Raw genomic sequence first — 19,257 nt, 5'->3', positions numbered from 1 at the left:
ATTTGAGAATTAATATTTTGGGCTGTGGGAACCTATTCTCATATAGAAACATTTTTAAATTGAGATTTTGTTCACGGATGTTTGTGTTTGCACCGCCATGGTGAAATGAAACACGCGTAGATATGGGATTTGCATGTCTGTGTGCTTGTGTGTGCCTATCTGGGCGTCTACAGAAGAATGTTCTGAGCAGGCTTTTTGAGATCTAGTGTTTTTGTGTTTGCTTTTTGCTTTTGTTTTTGGCTGCATCTTGGCTGAAAGGGATTGAGATTGGTCCCATTTTGGGGGTCTCAGCCTGTCCTCCCGTGGACATGCTAGAGCACTGAGATGTTTGGGGATTTTTCTCTGGCTTTGTGTTGGTGGCATTAGAAGACAGCAGTGCACCATGGGGGTTACACGGGGCAAGCACAGGGGTTCCTAGGCAGGGCTGCCCGTGTTCCAGAGTCCACACAGCTCTGCAGTGGGCTTGATACTATTCTCAGCTTTAGAGCACAGAGGCTCCGAAGGGAAGGAACCAGCTGTGTTTGGGGGGGAGTTTGGGGAGAGTTTGGGGAGAGTTTGGAGAGGGAAGTCCTATTGCTCCTGGGGTTCGTCTGTGTGACTTTTCTCTCCTTCCTCTAGGGAATGGAAGGGATCAAGGTGTTTCTCCACGAAAGAGAACTGTGGCTGAAGTTTCACGAAGTAGGCACGGAAATGATCATAACCAAGGCTGGGAGGTGAGCTGGCCACCTCTGCGGAGGGAGGGCCTGGGGAAATCATGGGGGAGAAGGAAAGGTGTCTCCGAGAGACAGAGAGGTGGAGAAGGCAGAGGGGCAGAGAGAGGCGAGAACAGTGTAGAGCAGAGAAAGGGAGCGAGCGCGCCAGAGAGGATGAATGTATTTTGTTTCACCCGATTTGGGTTAAAGGTGCCTGGAGAACTCCTCCAGTGACCTCCATTCCTGCTGGGAGAAACGCCTGCAAGATTCACCTCCGAAACGGGGCATTTCTCCCACTCTTACAGAAGGAAGAGTCGAGGGCTTGGGGGGCTGTGCTCAGCGGGTGGATTGGTAATGGGACAAAGTGGGACGAGGCGGAGAGAGAAGGGAACCAGAGAAGCTCGGAGTGGGCACAGGGATGAGACCCGCTTGCAGCCTTGACTCCTGGCCCCCACCCTCCTTCCCGCCCTGCCTGACCTTGGAGCGGGTCCTGTGTCCCACCCGATTGCCAAACTTTGAATCGTTGAATGTATTCGCTACCTCTTTCATTGTTTATAGAAAGCAGGCAAAGCCTTTGAAACTGAACCGGGGCTCGGCCGGGCTCTATATACAGACACCGATAAACACGGCAGTTTCGCCAAGACACTCACCCCAGAGTCCCTCCTAAAAGCTCGCAGTTGTGTGTGTGTGTGTGTGTGTGTGTGTGTGTGTGTTTTGCTGGAACCGCTAGCTAGCCGGCTGGGGGAGGCTGCGGGAGGGTCTTGCCGCTCTGTAGCTCAGCGTGCCAGCGCGTGTGCGTGCGTGCCCCGGCCTGGGCACATCCTCAGCACAGGCCTCCGGGTGCTGGGCTGGCCCTCCGTGGCCTCAAGGGCAGAAAGCCTGGAGTCAGCCCGGAGCAGGCGTGTGAAGCTGGCGAGGCCAGTAGGCCCAAGCCACCGAGTGTGTGAAGGGGGAGGGTGGAGCCACCTCCCCAGACGCCCCCCGGTTCTGCAGCCGAAGCCTCCCGCAATAAACTGACAACAGTGACATTTATTATTATTTGAAATTAAACAATGTCTGCTCCCCCGCTCGGCCTGAGTGAACTAGGAGGCGCGTTCTGTTTACACTGAAGGAACTAAGCTCTTCTTCCCATTCTGCCGAGGAAGGAAAGACCTGGCCCGGGCCCCCTCTCCCCCGAGCCTGAGCTGAGGGGATTTAACTATAAAAGGCCTGGGAAGCCTACCTCGCGCCTGCCTGCAGGCACACGCGCTGCGGCAGATAAACACCACAGGGCTTGGGCTCCGAGGCCTCCCTTCACTCACCCCTTCCCACCATCCCCCGGTGAGCCTGGGTCCCGCACGCAGCTCGTCCTTCCACCCCGGCCAGCCTCCCACTCGCTGGCTTTCCGGGGCGCACCCCACCCCGCCTCGGAAAGAGGGCTGGGAATTTGGAGCGCACCCCGTAAGCCCAGAGGGAGAGGTACAGGGCCCGCAGGTCTGCAGCACCCATCTGCCCATGACTATCCTGGTTCCAAAACCAAACCCGGATGGGTTTTGGGTTTCTTTGCTGAGGGCCAAAGTGTTTAGACTCTCCAAGGAAGAGTGCCAGGCACGTTGGAGAAGTTGGGGGGGGGGTACGGCATTTAGGAATAAATTTTGGCTCAAGGCTCGCAGCAGAGGTTACCAGCTGTGTTTTTTTCTGGGGACCCCAGCCAGGACAAGAGGTATATGGGCACCCACAGATGTGCAGTCCCCGGGGCGCACCCAGCCCGCCGTCATCATGAGGCGGCAGCAATGCGTGCACTGAGCGAGTGGCTAGAGCACCTGCCTGGGCGCTGGAGGCCAGCTTCTCACCGAGTTGGGCTTCTTCTGCCCCTAAATAAAAAAGTAGGTCTCTGGCTCTGAAAAGAGCATTTACAAAGAGCAGAAATGGAGGTTCCGTTAGGGCCTTCTTCACCACTGTTTCTTTACGGAAGCTGCGACCTCCAGGTTTCTGTTTTCCTCCAGGTTACAAATAGTCACCAGCCTCCAGCTCACCTCTGGGCCTCTCCCCTCCCCAAAACTTCAAGGGAAACCTGGAATGGATCCTGGCAAAAGCGGAGCGGGGGCCACTTTTCTCTTGTACACTCCTCACTCGTGGAGGAGTTGCGTGTTCCATTAAGATGCGTGGATGCGCTCTTTATGACATTGGCATTAATTTTTTTCTCTCTTCCTCACCCCCTCACCCGTCCCTTTCTTGGTCTCCCTCCCCTTCTCTACCCAGACGGATGTTTCCCAGTTACAAAGTGAAGGTGACGGGCCTCAATCCCAAAACGAAATACATTCTCCTCATGGACATCGTCCCAGCCGATGACCACAGATACAAGTTCGCAGATAATAAATGGTAGGTAGGCACCAGTGTGGGCCGGTGGGGAGGTCAAGGGGGGAAGTGGAAGGCCAGACTCTCCTCCCCCCAGACAGAACCAAGAAACATTCTTTGAACTCCCCACCCTGCGGAGTGTTTTGCTGCTATCCTGGACCACCCCAGAGGAGGCAAGAGCAGCTGTTAGTTCCCATTTTATAGACAAGAAAACTGAGGCTCAGAGGATGTGAAGGGCCTGTAGCTGTTCCTGCACCCACGGGTTGTGGATATTTTAAAAAGGGTATTGTTTCCAAGCGCTGGAGGTATTTCTGGGGGCATAAAACCATTTACAGTTATTTTTTATGAGTTACCTGCTTTGAACGTGCCTTTTTATGAAATTGCAAAGTCAGGCCGTGGTATTTGAGTTAAACAGGCAAGCGAGGAGAGGTCCATTCCTCGGGTGGACTGCTCCTGTGGCTGCCAAGCGTGCAGAGAGGCTCGAAGAAGAAAGCACATTTGAAAGCCCTTAAGGACTTTTCTTAGACTTTTTGGTCCAGGCTTTCAGAACCCAAGAATTATTCCATGGGCAGCAAGAGGCTTCGAGGCCCTGCGGCTCCCCTGGTGCAGGGGGAGGGGTGGGGTGGAAGAAGAAAAAGCCGCTTAGTGGGGGACTTGTCTGGACACTGGCCGCAGGCCTTCTGAGCACCTGGGTTTGCAGATGCCCAGGCAAGGCCCCAGGATTCGGCCATTTCCAGATCATTCTTCTATTCAGCAGCCCTTGTCTGGCCCGGCACAGGACCCTGCCAGCACGACAGGGCGCTAAGTCTGGGCGGGTTTTGTCCCCCCTTGGTCAGGTCTGTGACGGGCAAAGCAGAGCCCGCTATGCCGGGCCGTCTCTATGTGCATCCGGACTCGCCGGCCACCGGGGCTCACTGGATGAGGCAGCTGGTTTCCTTCCAGAAACTCAAGCTCACCAACAACCATCTGGACCCTTTTGGGCACGTAAGTACCTGATACAGCCCACAAGGCCTCCTCCGGTACTCTCCATCTCTGACTGTCCTGAGTCCGTGGGTCTGGGTTGCTCTTGCCCTCTCTCTTCCCCCTTTGTCTGTTTCCCTGAGTTTCTCTCTCTTCTTGGCTCCTCTCACTCACGCTTGCTTCTCCTTTCCTTGCCTCATTCCACTGGCCTGGGTCTTTTCCTCTCTTGGCCTCCCTAATCCGCCGCTGTCCTGTGCAGTCTTCTCTGTGGTCCACCGTCCCATGCTCTGGGGCTGCCTTTCCTTCTGGGGGCAGCTGGAGAACCGGGGCCTGGGGAGACTGAAGCCTGGACCTCTGTCCCATCTGTGATTAGGTGTGGGGGGTTGTGTGTTTCAGATCTTCAGAAAATGTGGTCCTTCTAGCCCAGAGGCTGCCCAGAGGCTAGACCTCCATGGGAACCCTAGATAGCCTTCCCTGCTCACTTCCAAACTCTGCCTTGTTATTGAGATGTTCCAGCTGAGAGGGAGCCCCTAGGCCACCTGTTCCCTCTTTTACAGATGGGGAAGCCAACCTGCCAGAGGCCAACCCGGGCACCCCTTTTGAGCTGATCCTCTTGGGTTTATCTTTTTCCCCCCAACTTCCAGCTTCTCCCCCACCCTCACCATGCCCGGAACAGGCAAACCTGGACCAGAGTCCTAACCCTGGAGTCTGCATCGGCCCCCAGAGCAGCCTGGTGAACCACCGGAGTCTGCATGCAGGACACTGAGTGTGCTGCCCCTCGCCTTCCAAGCTCTTAGCAGGTTCTCCAGCTTTAAACAGTGTTTTCCTCAACAACAACAACAACAAAAAACAACAAATGAACAAAACACTGATTTGGAGGGAACTGTCTCCATATCTTTTCTCCGGCAATAACTAATCACCAGAAAAGAACACAGTCTCGAATTCAGTGTGTTCAGAATCCCTAGCTTGATGATTCCACCGGAAAGTGGGCTCTTTCGTCTTGGGGACCCTGGGCCCTCACAGCAGCCTAGAAAGGAGGACGCACAAATATGCAGCCTTTATAAATGGGAGTGCAGGGGAGGGGCGGGTCCTGCCCAAGGTCATGCAGCTTGAACCCGCAGGGTCTGCGCCGGGAGGGGACAGGGATGCGGGCAGTGGTGCGAGCTCGAACCGCTGGCCGAAGGGGAGGAGAGAAGGAAGGCCCAATTCCCTTCCCGCGCGCGGTGGCGGGGACGGAGCAGAGGGTGCAGTGGGGGCATTTCAGGGCAAAACGCCCGGCCCCCTCCCTCCGCGTTTGCCCGCAGCGCCGGCCGGGCCCTGCGTGGGCATCGGCTGGCCGGGGTGGCGCGCGGCCTGCGGGACCGGCTGAGCGCCGGGGACGCCGCGGACCGACGGGTTTCCCGCGGGGCTGGCCACTCCGGGAGGCGGGGGGACTCCGTGCAACCTCGCTTTCCCTGGGCGGTCCAGGCGGTGCCTTCCGGGGTCGCGCTGGGGCGGGAGCTCGGCCCCCGCAACCAGGCTCCGGCACCCTCGCGCGTGTCCAGGCTCCCGGGCCCCGCGGAAGAGAGAGGGGGTCCTGGGGGCGGCCCCGGGCCCCGCTCCTGGAGCCCAGAGCCGCCCTAATGAAATTAGGAGCCATTAGATCGCCCTCGCGCTGCTGTCTCCACACTGTCCCCGGCCGTCAAAGCAATTTGGCTAAGCCGGGACGATGGCCGCGCCGGCCGGGGGCTGCGGCGGCCCACGGGGCCCCGCTGCGTCTCTCTGTCGCCACGCCGCCCCCGCCGGCGTCGCTATCGGCCGGGGAGGAGGCCGGGCCAGCGGCGGCCGCAGATTAGGGCCGCGCGCGGCCGGGGTCGGGAGCCGCGGGGCCCGGGGTCGCCCCGCCCGCCGCCCCTCCCCCTCCCCTCCCCTCCCCTCCCCCCTCCGCGCGGGCCTCGGGCCTCCGGCCTCGGGCTGGGCCCGGGGACCCTGCCCCGGGGCGGCGACGCAAGTCATCAGAGACCCCGGGACGCCTGGCCGCGCGCTCCAGGTGGCGGGTCCCAGGGAAGGGCAGGCCAGGGTGCGCCGTTGCGCGCGGCGATCGGCCCGTTCAGGGCAGGTATCGGGCGTCCTCATGGACGCTCGCGTTCGCAGCTCCCCAAACCGTCAAAAGCCAGGCATCCTCCAAACGGCAAAGCTGGCTTTTTTCTTTTCTTTTCTTTTTTTCTTTTTTAAAGCGGAGATGCTCGTCTCCTAGGACTAGTCCTGCTCCAGCAGTCTGGAGCCTCCTTCTGTAGTGGCCTACTAGTGGCGTTATAGGTGCGGCTACAGGAGGGGGACCCCATTTGTCCCCGGGAGAACCCCAAACATGGAGACAGCAGAAAGGAAGGAGAAAGAATGCATTCCCCCACCCCACCCCCCGCCAAAAAGAAAAAAAAAAAAACAGTTTGTCTGGGGCCAAGGCTGGAGATAATTCTGATGGTGGATCCAGAAATGTTGATAACGTTGTAGAAAGGGAACCTGGTGAGAAGTAGGTGGTGGGTGGGGGTCTCGCCATCCCTGGAGGCCCACTCCCTAGCCCATTACCTTCTTTATTTCAGGGACTCCACTTTGCACATTCTCCACACAAATGGCCGAGCCTGGGATTTTTTTATTCTGGTTCTGCAAACACTAGTCTTTTACTTTTCAGTCTCTTAAAGGGTTTCGTTTTGTTTTGTTTTGTTTTGTTTTTTGGGGGGGAGGGGGATGTTTGTTTATTTATTTGATTGTTCTCCCCTTTCATTCCAAAACTGAAGCTTACACTTCTCCCCAGGCACCAGTTCTTTGCTGCATATTTGCATACCTTCCTTTGGGGGGGGGGGGTGGAGGTGGGTGGGGAGTACACTACACAGGAGTTAATTTATTAAGCAAACTTTATTAAGAATTCTGATTTACTGCCGTGTGTGCTTTGGGTAGATTCCTGGAATATTAGCCTGGCTTTTTTGGTTGGAAATTGTCATTTTTGAAATGTTTCTTTTTAATGAAATCACTGGCCCCTTTTCAAAACAGGAGAGAAAAAAAATCAGACACCCCCACCCCCACCCCCACCCAAGAGTCTGTAGCAGGAGGTGAATTTTAGCGGTGGAGAGAGGAGAAATTTATCTGGAAACAAAGGGGTTTTGATTTTTCTTACAATCTCATTTTCTTTATTATTTTTAGATTATTCTAAATTCCATGCACAAATACCAGCCCAGATTACACATTGTGAAGGCGGATGAAAATAATGGATTTGGCTCAAAAAATACTGCGTTCTGCACCCACGTCTTTCCTGAGACAGCCTTTATCGCGGTGACTTCCTACCAGAACCACAAGGTAAGCCCCAGGCCCCGGGAACCAGCGTGCTGCGGCTGCCTGTTCGTGTGTTCGTTAGCAGGAGGGTGCAGGGGTCTTCTACTGAAACTTTTAATCTTTAAGGGCTTCTTCTTTCCCTCACAGCAGGTACCAGCTTCTACCCCAGGGGGCCAGGGCAGGGGCAAAGCCAGGGCCTGATGATTGCAGCTGTTTGTACTGTATTCACGGGTTTTGCAGGTCTCTCTGTCTCTCTCCTTGTCTCTCTGTCTCTGTCTCTCTCTCTGTCTCACACACACCAGTTAGAAACAAACTTGTCAAATTGTAGGTGACCACACATTCAAATATAACAAGAACACATCAACTCTCTCCACTCCTAAAGTGATCGCCAAGAAGAAAGGTCATTTTAATGCAGGGCTCCATGCTCTTAGGTGGGGACCTGGTGCCACCCTTCATGGAGCCCCTTTTTCGGGTGAGGGTGTCTCCTCCAGTCTGCCTTTTGGATGCATTTCAACGTGAACTGGGGCAGGTGGCAAAGTTGCCAGAAGCCTGGGGCTTGGATCTGCAAGATGCTTCTCTGATTGTCTCTGTGGTTGCCCATCCCGGACAACAGTGAAGCAGGGTGGGCATTGTTGAAAGACAAGAACAAAAACTGAACAACCTGTGCCACCTTGCCCAGGGGCTCCTGGGAATTAGACAATACCACAGCAAAACCACAGCTTTCGGAGGGGAGGGATGCTTTATTTTCCAGAAGGAGGTTGCAGTGTGGTGTAGACACAGGAGGGTATAGATTGAGTCTGTCAACATCAGACCCAACACTGTTCAAAATCCAGACCCCGATCTGGGCATTTCCAAGCTGGATGATGATCCTAGAACAGGGCACCCCGTAACTTTTATTTTTTCCTAGGAGAAAGGGCTCCTCTTCTCTTGACTTATCATGGTTCACTTCTGTTCTTTAGACACTCGAGTGCCCCTGTATTTGTTTTATCGGTGGAAGGGCAGGATTGAATGATTCCTAAAACAATATTTTACTTATCTATTCATAAGAGATTCAGAGAGAGAGGCAGAGACATCAGGCAGAGGGAGAAGTAGGCTCCCTGCAGGGAGCCCAATGCAGGACTCGATCCCAGGACCCCGGGATCATGACCTGGGCCAAAGGCAGATGCTCAACCACTGAGCCACCTAGGAGTCCCAAGATTGAGTGATTCTTAAGCCTACATGAAAAGATCTAGAGTCTGGAAAAACAAGATGCAGGGCAGGGGGCACTGTGGGGATGCAGGCTGCTAGCATTAAGGAGTGATACGGGTTGTTGAAGGCGAAAGTAGGGGGTTCCATATGGAGTCAATGAGGGCCGGTCACTGGGGCAGCATAAGGAGATGGGCATGGGGATGGTGACTCCCTTCCTCCTCCATAGCTTCCTATCCCCACCTGCAATATAAGGGTAGGCTGGCTGAAATTTACAGGGGCTGTGAAGCCAGGTGGGAGAGGCCAGGGCAGAGTGAGGGGTGTGTTTAGCACCCTAAAGCCTCCAGCCTATACTCTGGGTGTCAGATAACAGCCCCCCCACCCCCCTCCAGTGAAGCCAGGTCAGTTACGAGATGGTAATCTCCAAATTCAGATTGTCAGCCATCTGGCCAAGCGGTGATGGAGGGTCGCTGCTAGGCCACAAGTCCTGTCTGGGGACCCAGGTCTGGAGAGAGCTTCCCTCCAGAAGAAAACTTGCTCTCCCCAAAATACAATTACTTTTTAAAGGGGAAGGAAGAATTTTCTGAGTTCCACTCCTGACTTGTCAAACCAACGAGAACAAAAACATGAAGGTCAAATACTCTGAAAATCGCAGAACTATTTCAGGCTAATTTGAGCCTGGCTGCTAGCAACCTGTTTCCTCTATGGCTATTATAAATCTATGTTTAACTTTGTGGTGACGGTCACAGGGGAAAAATATTGGAAAAAATAGCAACAAGGACACTCAATCTCACCCCTCCCTCCCTCCTCTCTCCCTCTCGTGTATGTATACACACACACACACACACACACACACACACACTCCTCTATATATCTATATACACACATACACACTTAGACCTGACAGAGGGTCCAAAGATATACCAGATTTTCTTTTCTTTCTCTCTTTTCCACTAAGCAAGCCCAGGTTCACACAGAAAGGACAGGAAGTGGTAAACTCCTGATGTGAATGCTTGGGTCCTTAGGAGGAAATCCCTAAGGTCTGTGTAGTTATGATCTTAGGGTCCATCAGGCATGGCTAGATCGGGGTGGGGGGCATGTGTGCACCTCTCTCTCTTTCTCTCTTTGCTTTTGGAGGCATAACTGTCCTGCAATAAACTGCAATATTTGCAGTATACAATTTGATGAGTTTGACATATATACAGCTATGAAGCTGTCATTGCCACCGCTTGTGAGTATATCCTAAATTTATAATTTTATTTTTATTTATTTATTTATTTATTTATTTATTTATTTATTTATTCATTCATTCATTCATTCATTCATGAGAGACACAGAGGCAGAGACATAGGCAGAGGGAGAAGCAGGCTCCCTGGGAGAAGCCCAATGCAGGGCTAGATCCCAAGACCCTGGGATCATGATCCCAGCCAAAGGCAGATGTTCAACCACTGAACCACCCAGATGACTCTCTAATTTTCTTTAAAAGATGTCCTCCTCAATGAATATATTTTAATGATCCATGCACTTGAAGGAGCGTATGCTCAATGGGGTGTGCATGTGTGAGATTTGAGCACAGCCTAGGGGATTGTGTGTCTGAATGCTCATAGATCTAACAATGTATGTCTTCAAGTATGCATCTGGATAGATGTGTGTCTGATGACCACACAAAGGGTTCACAGATGGGAATTTGGGTTTAGTTTTTAGTGGATTGGCCATAAAGTGTTTTTTAGCCAGCCTGACCTCCAGAGGAGGGATTTCATAGGAGACAGCTTTCAGCCACTGTCACCCCATGTGATAAGTTTTGCCCACGTTTTAGTTGTAAAGTATCAAAGGCACCTATATTCTTGGTCAGGAGGTAGTGTAGAGCAGTACATTTCTTCCAGTCCAGTCTGAGGCCCCTGCAGGCATTCCCTGTATGGATATATAACGTGTGATTTCAATACTCAGGCCAAGTTGAGTGTGGTTTTTGGACTCTGTCTTCTTACATTATAGTCCCACCTGGGTGAGGTGTCGAGACTCTTGACTTCATGGCAGGAGCCACCTGTGCTTTCACTTGCCATTGCCTGAGGGTTCAGGTGGGACTCTGGAGGCAGGCTGCCTGGGTTCAGATTCGTTTGACTTGGGCAAGTTACCTGACTCGTTTTTCCTCATCTGTAAAATGGGGGTCATACAGGAATTGTTTGTGGTCCTCATCGTGAGGACCAAACGAGATAATCCTTGGAAAATGCGTAGTGCAGAGGGTGGGGAAAAAGCACAGAGTATCAGCAATGATACCATTGACTGACTACTCAACTGATCGGTTTGTAACAACTCCATCCAAAACACAGGCCCTGGGAAGCTCTTTGCCTTCCCTATTTGAGAAATCAGAAGAACTGAGATTCTAGATAAGTTCTTAACCATGTTTGAAAAACAACTACAAATGTTAGTTTTTGTGGTTGAGTTAGTTCATTTCCCTGAACGTGCCATCAATTCAAGGACTGTTTGCCCTGAATTATTATGCTTTGGATAAATGAGCAAGGACAGAAAAGCAATCCATGTGATTAAATCACCAGGACAGTGTAGGACAATATGAGGCAGTTGTTTTCTGGCCCCATCCTCCAGAATGAACTTTCTTTGCTTGGATGCAGGTATACCAGGGGGAGGCAGGTGGGTGGCAGGGTTCACTTGCTAGGCTGGGGTCACACACCCGCACGCCCCTGGGCGCCTAATGACACTACGTATTTCCTCAGCCCAGCTGTGATCCCAAGCTGGATTTGGGATTTATTTCCCCAGATGGTTGACAGCTTGAAAAAGATATTTAAAAACTCGACTCTTCCGCAGCAGCGACGTTTGCTCTGTGAAACACGTTTTTGTAAGGCTTTCACTGAGGTTGTCAGCAGCGCCCAGAGCAATCCCTAGAAATATTTAGGTGTTAAAAAAAGGTCACGTGGGCATTTCATTTCTCTGCTCTTGCAACAATGGCTGTGTATGCGAGCATGTCTATCCCCTGATATTAACTTACTTTGCCATTAAAAGGCATTTCTTCTCCTGCTTAAATCATTGTGTAAGGAGTCTGTATTTATGAGGTATGAGCTTTCTGGTTGGGACCAGGAAATGAACCCCTAATAGAGAGACATAATTAAGATTTTTGGCCCTCATGAGGGTTTTTTTTTTTTTTTTCAAAAGCAAGAATTCACAACAATTATTCTCATTAATTTTTACAACCTCTGTCTCACTGGTTGGAGCTGGCATTTATATTTGTTTTAGTCCCCCCTCCCCCTCCCCCGGATATCCGGTTTTATGCTGATTTTGGAGCGAGTGCATTTTCGTGAAGAGTGAAAGTCAGCTTCAGTGGAGCCTGTTAGTAGAACTCAGACATCCAACGTATCGGCCTGTGTGCCCGAGTGAGCTCACCAACATGCAGCATGTTAGGAAGGGAATTTCAGACACAAGGTTCTGGGGAGTAAGGCAGACATTTTCACCCGCAGCTGAGCTTGTTCTATGAATATTTCTCCAGTGTAATAATTCTTACATCCTCTAGACATCTATACTCCATGAAAAAGACATATGTAAGAGCAACGTACCTAAGTTGCCTATGCAGCAAACTGTGCTTGTCCTATGCAATCATATTTTTGGAAGCGCAAAAATGAGGGAATAGTGGACCTCTTTGCGGTGCAAGGGATGGTTTTGAGCGAAAGATTTTTTGCTAATAAAATACTCAAACCCACCCCCTGCCTTTTTTTTTCCCCCCTCGTGATAATTGTCTGCCTTAAGCTCTTGGTGGAATGGTGACATCATGGACTAGGCATTAATGCAGCCCCCATACCGCACCCATGTTGCCTACAATACTCCTAGGGACTGGCTTCAGTGACTCTTGGGGCGGGGCACAGGGAGTGCAGCAAGGATTCCTCCACCCTTTTTTGAATGATCTGATTTTTACTTAACCTTTTGAGGATCCCTCCCCACCTCCCTTTAAAATATCCCATGCTATATGGTCACTTGGGTTGCATTTTATTATGATGAAGCTCAAGTGGGAAAGAATGCTCCACTAGGTGATGGGCTATTGGACACAAAACAGAAGTGGATTCGGAGTGCGTATTTTATTTAATTTTTTAAAGATTTTTTTCGTTTATTTATTTGACAGAAAGAGAGAGTGTGTGCACAAGTAGGCAGAGTGGCAAGTAGAGGGAGATGAAGAGGGAGAAGCAGGATCTCCGTTGAGCAGGGAGCCCAATGACCTGAGCCAAAGGCAGATGCTTAACCAGCTAAGCCACCCAGGCGCCTTGGGAGTGCACATTTTAAAGACTGATTCCCTAAGAGATTTTTTACAGACTTTTCTACTCATTCTGAAGGGTCAATCAAAATCAGAAAGTTGTAGGAATGGGTAGAGTTTTAAAAAAAGGAAGGAGGGAATGTGTATACACATAAATACCCCATCTATTTAAAAAGTTTTAAAATAGGTCTTTTTTTTTTTTTTTATAGCTGTTCTAGGTTCACAGCAAAGTTAAGCGGCAAGTATAGAGAGTTCCCATTGACCCCCCCTACCCCCTCCGCCTGCCTCAAAAGCTCCCCCACCATCAACATCCTCCACCGGAGTGGGACATTTATTACGATCGATGAACCTACACGGACACGTCGTTATCACCCAGAATCTACATTAGGGATCTGGACAAATGTATGAGGGTTTGGACAAATATATGAGGACTTCTATCTACCATTAAGTTATCATACAGAGTAGTTTTATTTTAAGTGCTCTGTGCTCTGCCCATTCATCCCTCCCTCCCCACACCACCTCTGGCAACCACTGATCCTTTTTTATGGTCTCTATAGTTTTGCCTTTTCCAAAATGTCATGCAGTTGGAATTCTATAACATATTTTTTAAATGTTAATTTTATGTATATTTTTTACTGCAAGTGCACACACACATGTACACGTATATAATATAGCAATTTCACGTTCGTTATAGAGTTTCGGAGTTAGAAGGAAACCTTATGAGGCCATCTCTTCTGGAAAACAGAACACACCAGAATGCCTGCCTCCAAAGGGATGGATTATGGGTGCATTTACTAGTTACTACTCCTGGTTTCTCAAAGAAACGTACTCAGTTTCTCAAAGTCTGTAACTCTACTACGGTGGATAGCTGAGGTGGTTGTGTGGGTACTTGCATATGATGGGATCACAGAGAGAAAATTGTTCTTGTTTTGATTATCTTTCTATTCATTTATCAGGGAGAGGGTTCAGTACCAGTTTGTGTTAAATCCGTCTCTAAAAGTGTCTCCTTTCCTCTTGCAACAAAGTGAGGGCAGGCCTCAGGTTTAGAACTTTCTGCGGGTGCCAGTAGGGGGAATTTGATACAATGGTTTTTCTTTTATTGAATAGTTCATGATTTTTTTTAAAGATTTTTTTATTTATTCATGAAAGACACACAGAGAGAGGCAGAGACACAGGCAGAGGGAGAAGCAGGCTCCTCGCAGGGAGCCCAATGTGGTAGCTCATGATTCTAGTTTGAGGTAGAGAGAAGTGATATTATATATTTTTTGTAAACAAAAAGTTTTTAGGTTTAAATCAAAATACTGAGGCAGACCAGTGTACAGGGGCTATGTAGACATATAGATATGATACAATAACAATGGTGAAGGTGAAACCTGTGTGACTGAGCCTCACGAATGCTGCCTTGGTGGCTCTAAAGTGTCTGATATATAAAAATTCAATTCACACTCAGCTTTTAGGAAATACTTTTAGCAGACTCCATGTGGTTGTACTCTTTCACCTGGACCTGTACGCTCACACTTACAGAATACGTGTTGATGGTTTCCATGAAAGTTATGACCACAGGACCCAAGAACCTGTCCTATTGCTAAGTTTTGTACATTGCAACAAAAAATTTCCAAGAAGAGGGAAGTCTCTTCTATCTAGAAAATTGAAGGGCCTTGGGGCTGACGCACAGGTTATCATGTGTGCTACAATTCTCTGGGTGTTTATTTAGTCAAACACCATCTTCCACCTGTGTTAGCTAACTCTGTGATGCTGAAATGAATGAGGCATGGGGCATAGCAGAATTTTTTTATTTTTTAAAAATATTTTGTTTATTTATTCATGAGAAACACACAGAGAGAGGCAGAGACATAGACAGAGGGAGAAGCAGGCTCCATGCAGGGAGCCTGATGTGGGACTCGATCCCAGGACCCCAGGATCATGACCTGAGCCAAAGGCAGATGCTCAACGACTGAGCCACCTAGGCATCCCCATAGCAGAATTTTGAAAGCAATCAAATTTCTCCAAATGGCGGTTACCATGCTGCAGGATGAGTGGCACCATGTCAACATGCCCAACTTTCTGAGGGGGCGGGGGGCACTGAGTGTAGGGGCCTAGAATGTGTTTGACATACAACATGCTAGGATTAAAAAACAAACAAGCCCAGCTGGAGTGATGCAGAGTATGACTCCAATTAACGGGCAAACCGAAACCAGGTTTTTTTCCCTTTTAAAAGTGGTCTGATCTAGGGCAGTTTTCAAAGCCTCCTCTCAAATGAAGTGGTGGGTCCCACTGCCGTGACTGGCTTAATTTGCTGCTTTTGGTTGCCAGAGGCTGCGTTTCCAGCCATCAAGTGAACACGGAGTCTCTCTTTCTCTCTTTCCTTCCTTCAGATCACCCAATTAAAGATTGAGAATAATCCCTTTGCCAAAGGATTCCGGGGCAGTGATGACATGGAGCTCCACAGAATGTCACGAATGCAAAGGTAAGAAGGTGGAGTGCTGGGCTCCCTTCTCTCCATGTACCCCCCACCTTCCACCTCACTTCCCCACCCCCCAGTAACCCAGAAGAGCCAGCAGCAGCCCAGTACCTCTGTCCTCTGGCCTACCTGCTCACAGAGGCCCAGACATGTTAGGCATCGAGAAAAAGGAGAGATAGCCACCTTTGGTCCCACCATCTGACAATCTCTACATGCTCACATATGGTTTACTCTTTGGGACAGCCCGGGGGTGGGGGGGATTGGGTCCTCCCAGGACCGGGAGGGAGGAGACGGCATGAGGGACCTTGGGAACTTGGCGTCCTCCATCTGCCCGGAGCAACAAAAGCTACAACTTTCTCTCCCCTTTCTTTGCCTTCTCTCTCCTTCTCATGAAATCAATCCTTTCTCTCTTTCTTCCCATAAGTCACAGCCGATGAATGATTTTCTTTTTGGCAACAGCTCTTGGTAAATGAAAGGGAAGTTAATGACTCGATTTCCTGGGGGTGAAATGCAGACAAATTTGACACCACGTGGTGGTCCGAGGCACTGGGGGATTGGAAGCTGGTGATAAAAATTGCTCGGTATTTTTACATATCCTGTGGTCGCAGTCGCTGATATGATGAATAGAAGGGGCTGTAGAAAATGTACATAGTGGGAATTTGGTCTGATTTGAAAGGATTGTACGAGCATTGCCAATTTTGTCAAACATTCTCTCTACCTCTTGATATGCTTCCAAAATAACTTACCATATGGCAAGAGAATTAGAAATACATCTTGATTCCTTTGACCAAGAAAGGGTCCCCCCAACCCCCGCTTCAGTGGGTTTAGTGTTTCAAAATAAAGTGAGGTCACGTAGGAAGCTTTTCCTTATCCTTTCTGGAAGACATAAGAAGAGGGAGTCAGGCCGATGGACAGACATACCATACCCGTTCAAAGAAAGATCAGGGATCTAAGGGAGGAACAGAGAAAGGCCACAGTGTCGTGGTTTTCACACTGGTTTGGAAATTCATGCCACGGAAATTGTTTTTATTTTATTTTATTTTATTTTATTTTATTTTATTTTATTTTATTTTTTAAGATTTTATTTATTTATTCATGAAAGACACACACACACACACACACACGCACAGAGGCAGAGACATAGGCAGAGGGAGAAGCAGGCTCCCCATGGGAGTCCGATGTGGGACTTGATCCCAGGACCCCGAGATCACGACCTGAGCCAAAGGCAGATGCTCAACCACTGAGCCACCCAGGTGCCCCTGGAGAGTGTTTTTAGAAAGAGGGTTTCCCAGTCTAACTTTGCATGCGTTAGGAAAGAAATATACCGTTACCGTCAGGTGTGCACCCTCTACCCCACTCATATGCATTTCTGCATTTATAATCAGTTTACTTCATGACCACAGATGAGCAAGATGCTTTTTGTGGCTAAAAGAACCAAGTTCTTAAATTATTTTTGTTAAAAAATAACAATTGGCTTTACGTGGCAGCATTTTTTAAATCGGAGCTGGATTGAGTCCACCATCAAGTGGAAAAGTTGACAACAGGTATCCTATAAAGCTTGTGTGTGGGGTGGGAGGTTGTCAACCTGTTTGTGGCCCTGGGTTCAGAATGCCAAGCTTGAATTGCCATGGTGATCGGGCTCTTGGGCTGCTCTGACTGCTGGTCATCACTGAGGGATTTTAGCCTCTGACAGAGTCTCACTTCCATCCTCCTGCTGGTGAGGGGTGGGCCACCCCATTGCAGCTTGCAAACCAAGGGTTTCCCCATCCCTTACGTCATCCCTCCTTCCCACAAGGTCAAGAGCAGATGGGATACAGGATTTAAGGTGTTGTAAATCGCCTCCTCTTGTGTAACTGGTCACCAGGTCCTGTTGTTTCTGCCTTCCTAAAATATGTCTGAATTCACCTCCTTTCTCCTACCAGGCTGTCTATTCCAGCTGCCACCATTGCTACCGGCCATGGCCTTCTAAATTATTTAGACCTTTCCAGGACATTCTCTAGGCAGCTGCCAAAGACATCTTTGTAAAACACAAATCAGATGAGGTTACTCACAGTGTAAGACGCACCCTCAGTATAAGGTCCAGACTCCCCCGGTGGGCCATGCCCTTCCCATCTGATCCAGCCACTCCCCCTGGCTTTGGAAGTGGATGGGATAAATGATAGACGTGGAGGAGAGACAGGTGGGGGAGTGCAGGTGTCTGAGATCTTAAATATCAGTGACCCCGGGGACTCTCCCTTGAAGTTATAAACATAGCCGGTTAGATATTTAGAAGGATGACTTTACTTTGGTCTGAACTGGCTGTCCAGATCATCTCCCCTGTTCATGCAGATTGGTTGGGGTTGTCTAGGTGTCCTCTTTGAGTAGGCACTTGCAGTAAAAGGCAGGAGAGGGTGGCAGGGGGCCAGTAGGCTCTCAGTAATTGACCTATTGTGTCAAAACTCACAACCTAAGAACCACATGTCTTTGTGGCCACATTAGGAGTTGTGCTGGGGACTCAGAAGGCAGAACTAACCACTGGCCAGCCTGGGAGGGTGGACAGGGTCATCTGCCCAGTTTTGTGTACACGGCCCCTGAGGAGGAGACAGAGTGAGGCCTGTACAGTGGCTCCAACAGGAGGCTTGGGGACTCAGACAAACCCGGGCTCAATCCTTGCTCTGCATGTATCAGCGTGTCACCTCACGGAACCTCAGTCTTTTCATCTGTAAAATGGGCATAAATTATAGCCTCCACTTTCCAGGGTTCTTGTAAGAATTACATGAGAAAATATCTATGAGGTGCCTGGTTCCTAGTCCATGCTTGATGCAACATATCAGATTTGGGGGAAGACTCCCCATTACTCCCAGTCTTGCCCTTGTTCAGCATTTATTCTGGGCTGTGGTCCCAGCTCCCAGTGACAAGTGGGGAAGATGGCTGTCCGGAGTCGGCCGTGATAACAGCCAGGCCGGAACGGCAGGCTCCCTGTTCATCTTGTAATCCTGTTTCCTGTCCCCCACACACCCGGTGACAGCTGGCCCGCGGGGGGGCGGGGGGAGGGAAGCCGGAGGAATGACATTTCCTTTAATTGCAACAGTTGGAAGAAGGGGAGAGGGCTGGACACTGACTCGAGGTTAGCCCATATAAATAACGTCTGGATGAGCTGGGCAAATGTCTGGGCACTCACCCTTCTATCTCTCCGTGCCTTGCTCTCTGTGTTCGGAAAATGCTGACAGTGTCTTAGTTATTTTCCAACATTCATTTATGGTCTCCAGTTACAGAAGCAAGAACCGCTTATTATAAAAATGAGCGAGCTGTGGAAAAAGCATAAAGAAGATACAAGTATTTTTAAAATCCTGTCTCTAGCTGACTGATTTAGAATATGTGCCAAGGTTATTCTGAAAGGTTAATCTGCGGTTTAAAAAAAAAAAAACATGTTGCCCTAAACAACCAGTATTTCCCAAATGGCAGGACCTCTACTCTGGTGACAGATGGGATGATTTTAGAAGGTGTACAGACATGGGCACATCAGGCTGATTTTATAGATATTATTGCTTGGAATGAGGCTAAGTTCTAAAGAAGGAAGGAGGGAGGGGGTAGGGGAAGAGGGGAGAACGAGAACTAAGGCTGATTATTTAAGGGAAAATATTAATTTTTAAGAAGTTTTTATTTATTCATGAGAGACACACACAGAGAGGCAGAGACACAGGCAGAGGGAGAAGCAGGCTCCCTGTGAGCCCGATGCGGGACTTGATCCCTGGACTGGGATCACACCCTGAGCTGAAGGCAGACGCTCAACCGTTGAGCCATCCAGGTGTCCTGGGAAAATATTAAATAAGAGTAGAAGTGGTGTAAAGGTTTGGTGAGCTTGTCAAGGTGATCTACAGATGACAGAGATTTGGGAAATAACTCTGGGTGCTCATCCTAACAAGAAAGGTGTGGGAGCTTTCCTCTTCTTTGAAATAACCTATGTCTTGGTTTTCCATAGAGCATCGCTTTCTTTGAATTTATTTCAGCCTTTTTAAGATGTGTCCAGGAAAGTTGTGACCTTCCAAAGAGCCAAGGGTGCTGGGGCCCAAGGCCAGGGTCGT

General features: G+C 49.7%; 1 protein-coding gene across 11 annotated transcripts in view; it reads left to right on the top strand.

The window, feature by feature from the left end:
* The window catches only part of TBX5 (T-box transcription factor 5), an 86,886-nt gene that overhangs the window by 44,329 nt on the left and 23,300 nt on the right, over positions 1–19,257 (top strand). For all 11 annotated transcript variants that reach the window (XM_025474075.3, XM_035706467.2, XM_035706469.2 and 8 more), the window contains 5 exons: positions 619–713; positions 2,934–3,053; positions 3,866–4,013; positions 7,167–7,319; positions 15,108–15,199. In XM_025474075.3, the coding sequence (XP_025329860.1) occupies positions 619–713; positions 2,934–3,053; positions 3,866–4,013; positions 7,167–7,319; positions 15,108–15,199 (608 nt within the window). The remainder of the gene's footprint in view (positions 1–618; positions 714–2,933; positions 3,054–3,865; positions 4,014–7,166; positions 7,320–15,107; positions 15,200–19,257) is intronic.

The sequence above is a fragment of the Canis lupus genome, chromosome 26 (assembly GCF_003254725.2).
Source record: "Canis lupus dingo isolate Sandy chromosome 26, ASM325472v2, whole genome shotgun sequence".
In the NCBI taxonomy this organism is placed as follows: Eukaryota; Metazoa; Chordata; class Mammalia; order Carnivora; family Canidae; genus Canis; species Canis lupus.
The sequence above is the reverse complement of the archived record's forward strand: the minus strand, read 5'-3'. Positions and strand labels throughout refer to the sequence as shown.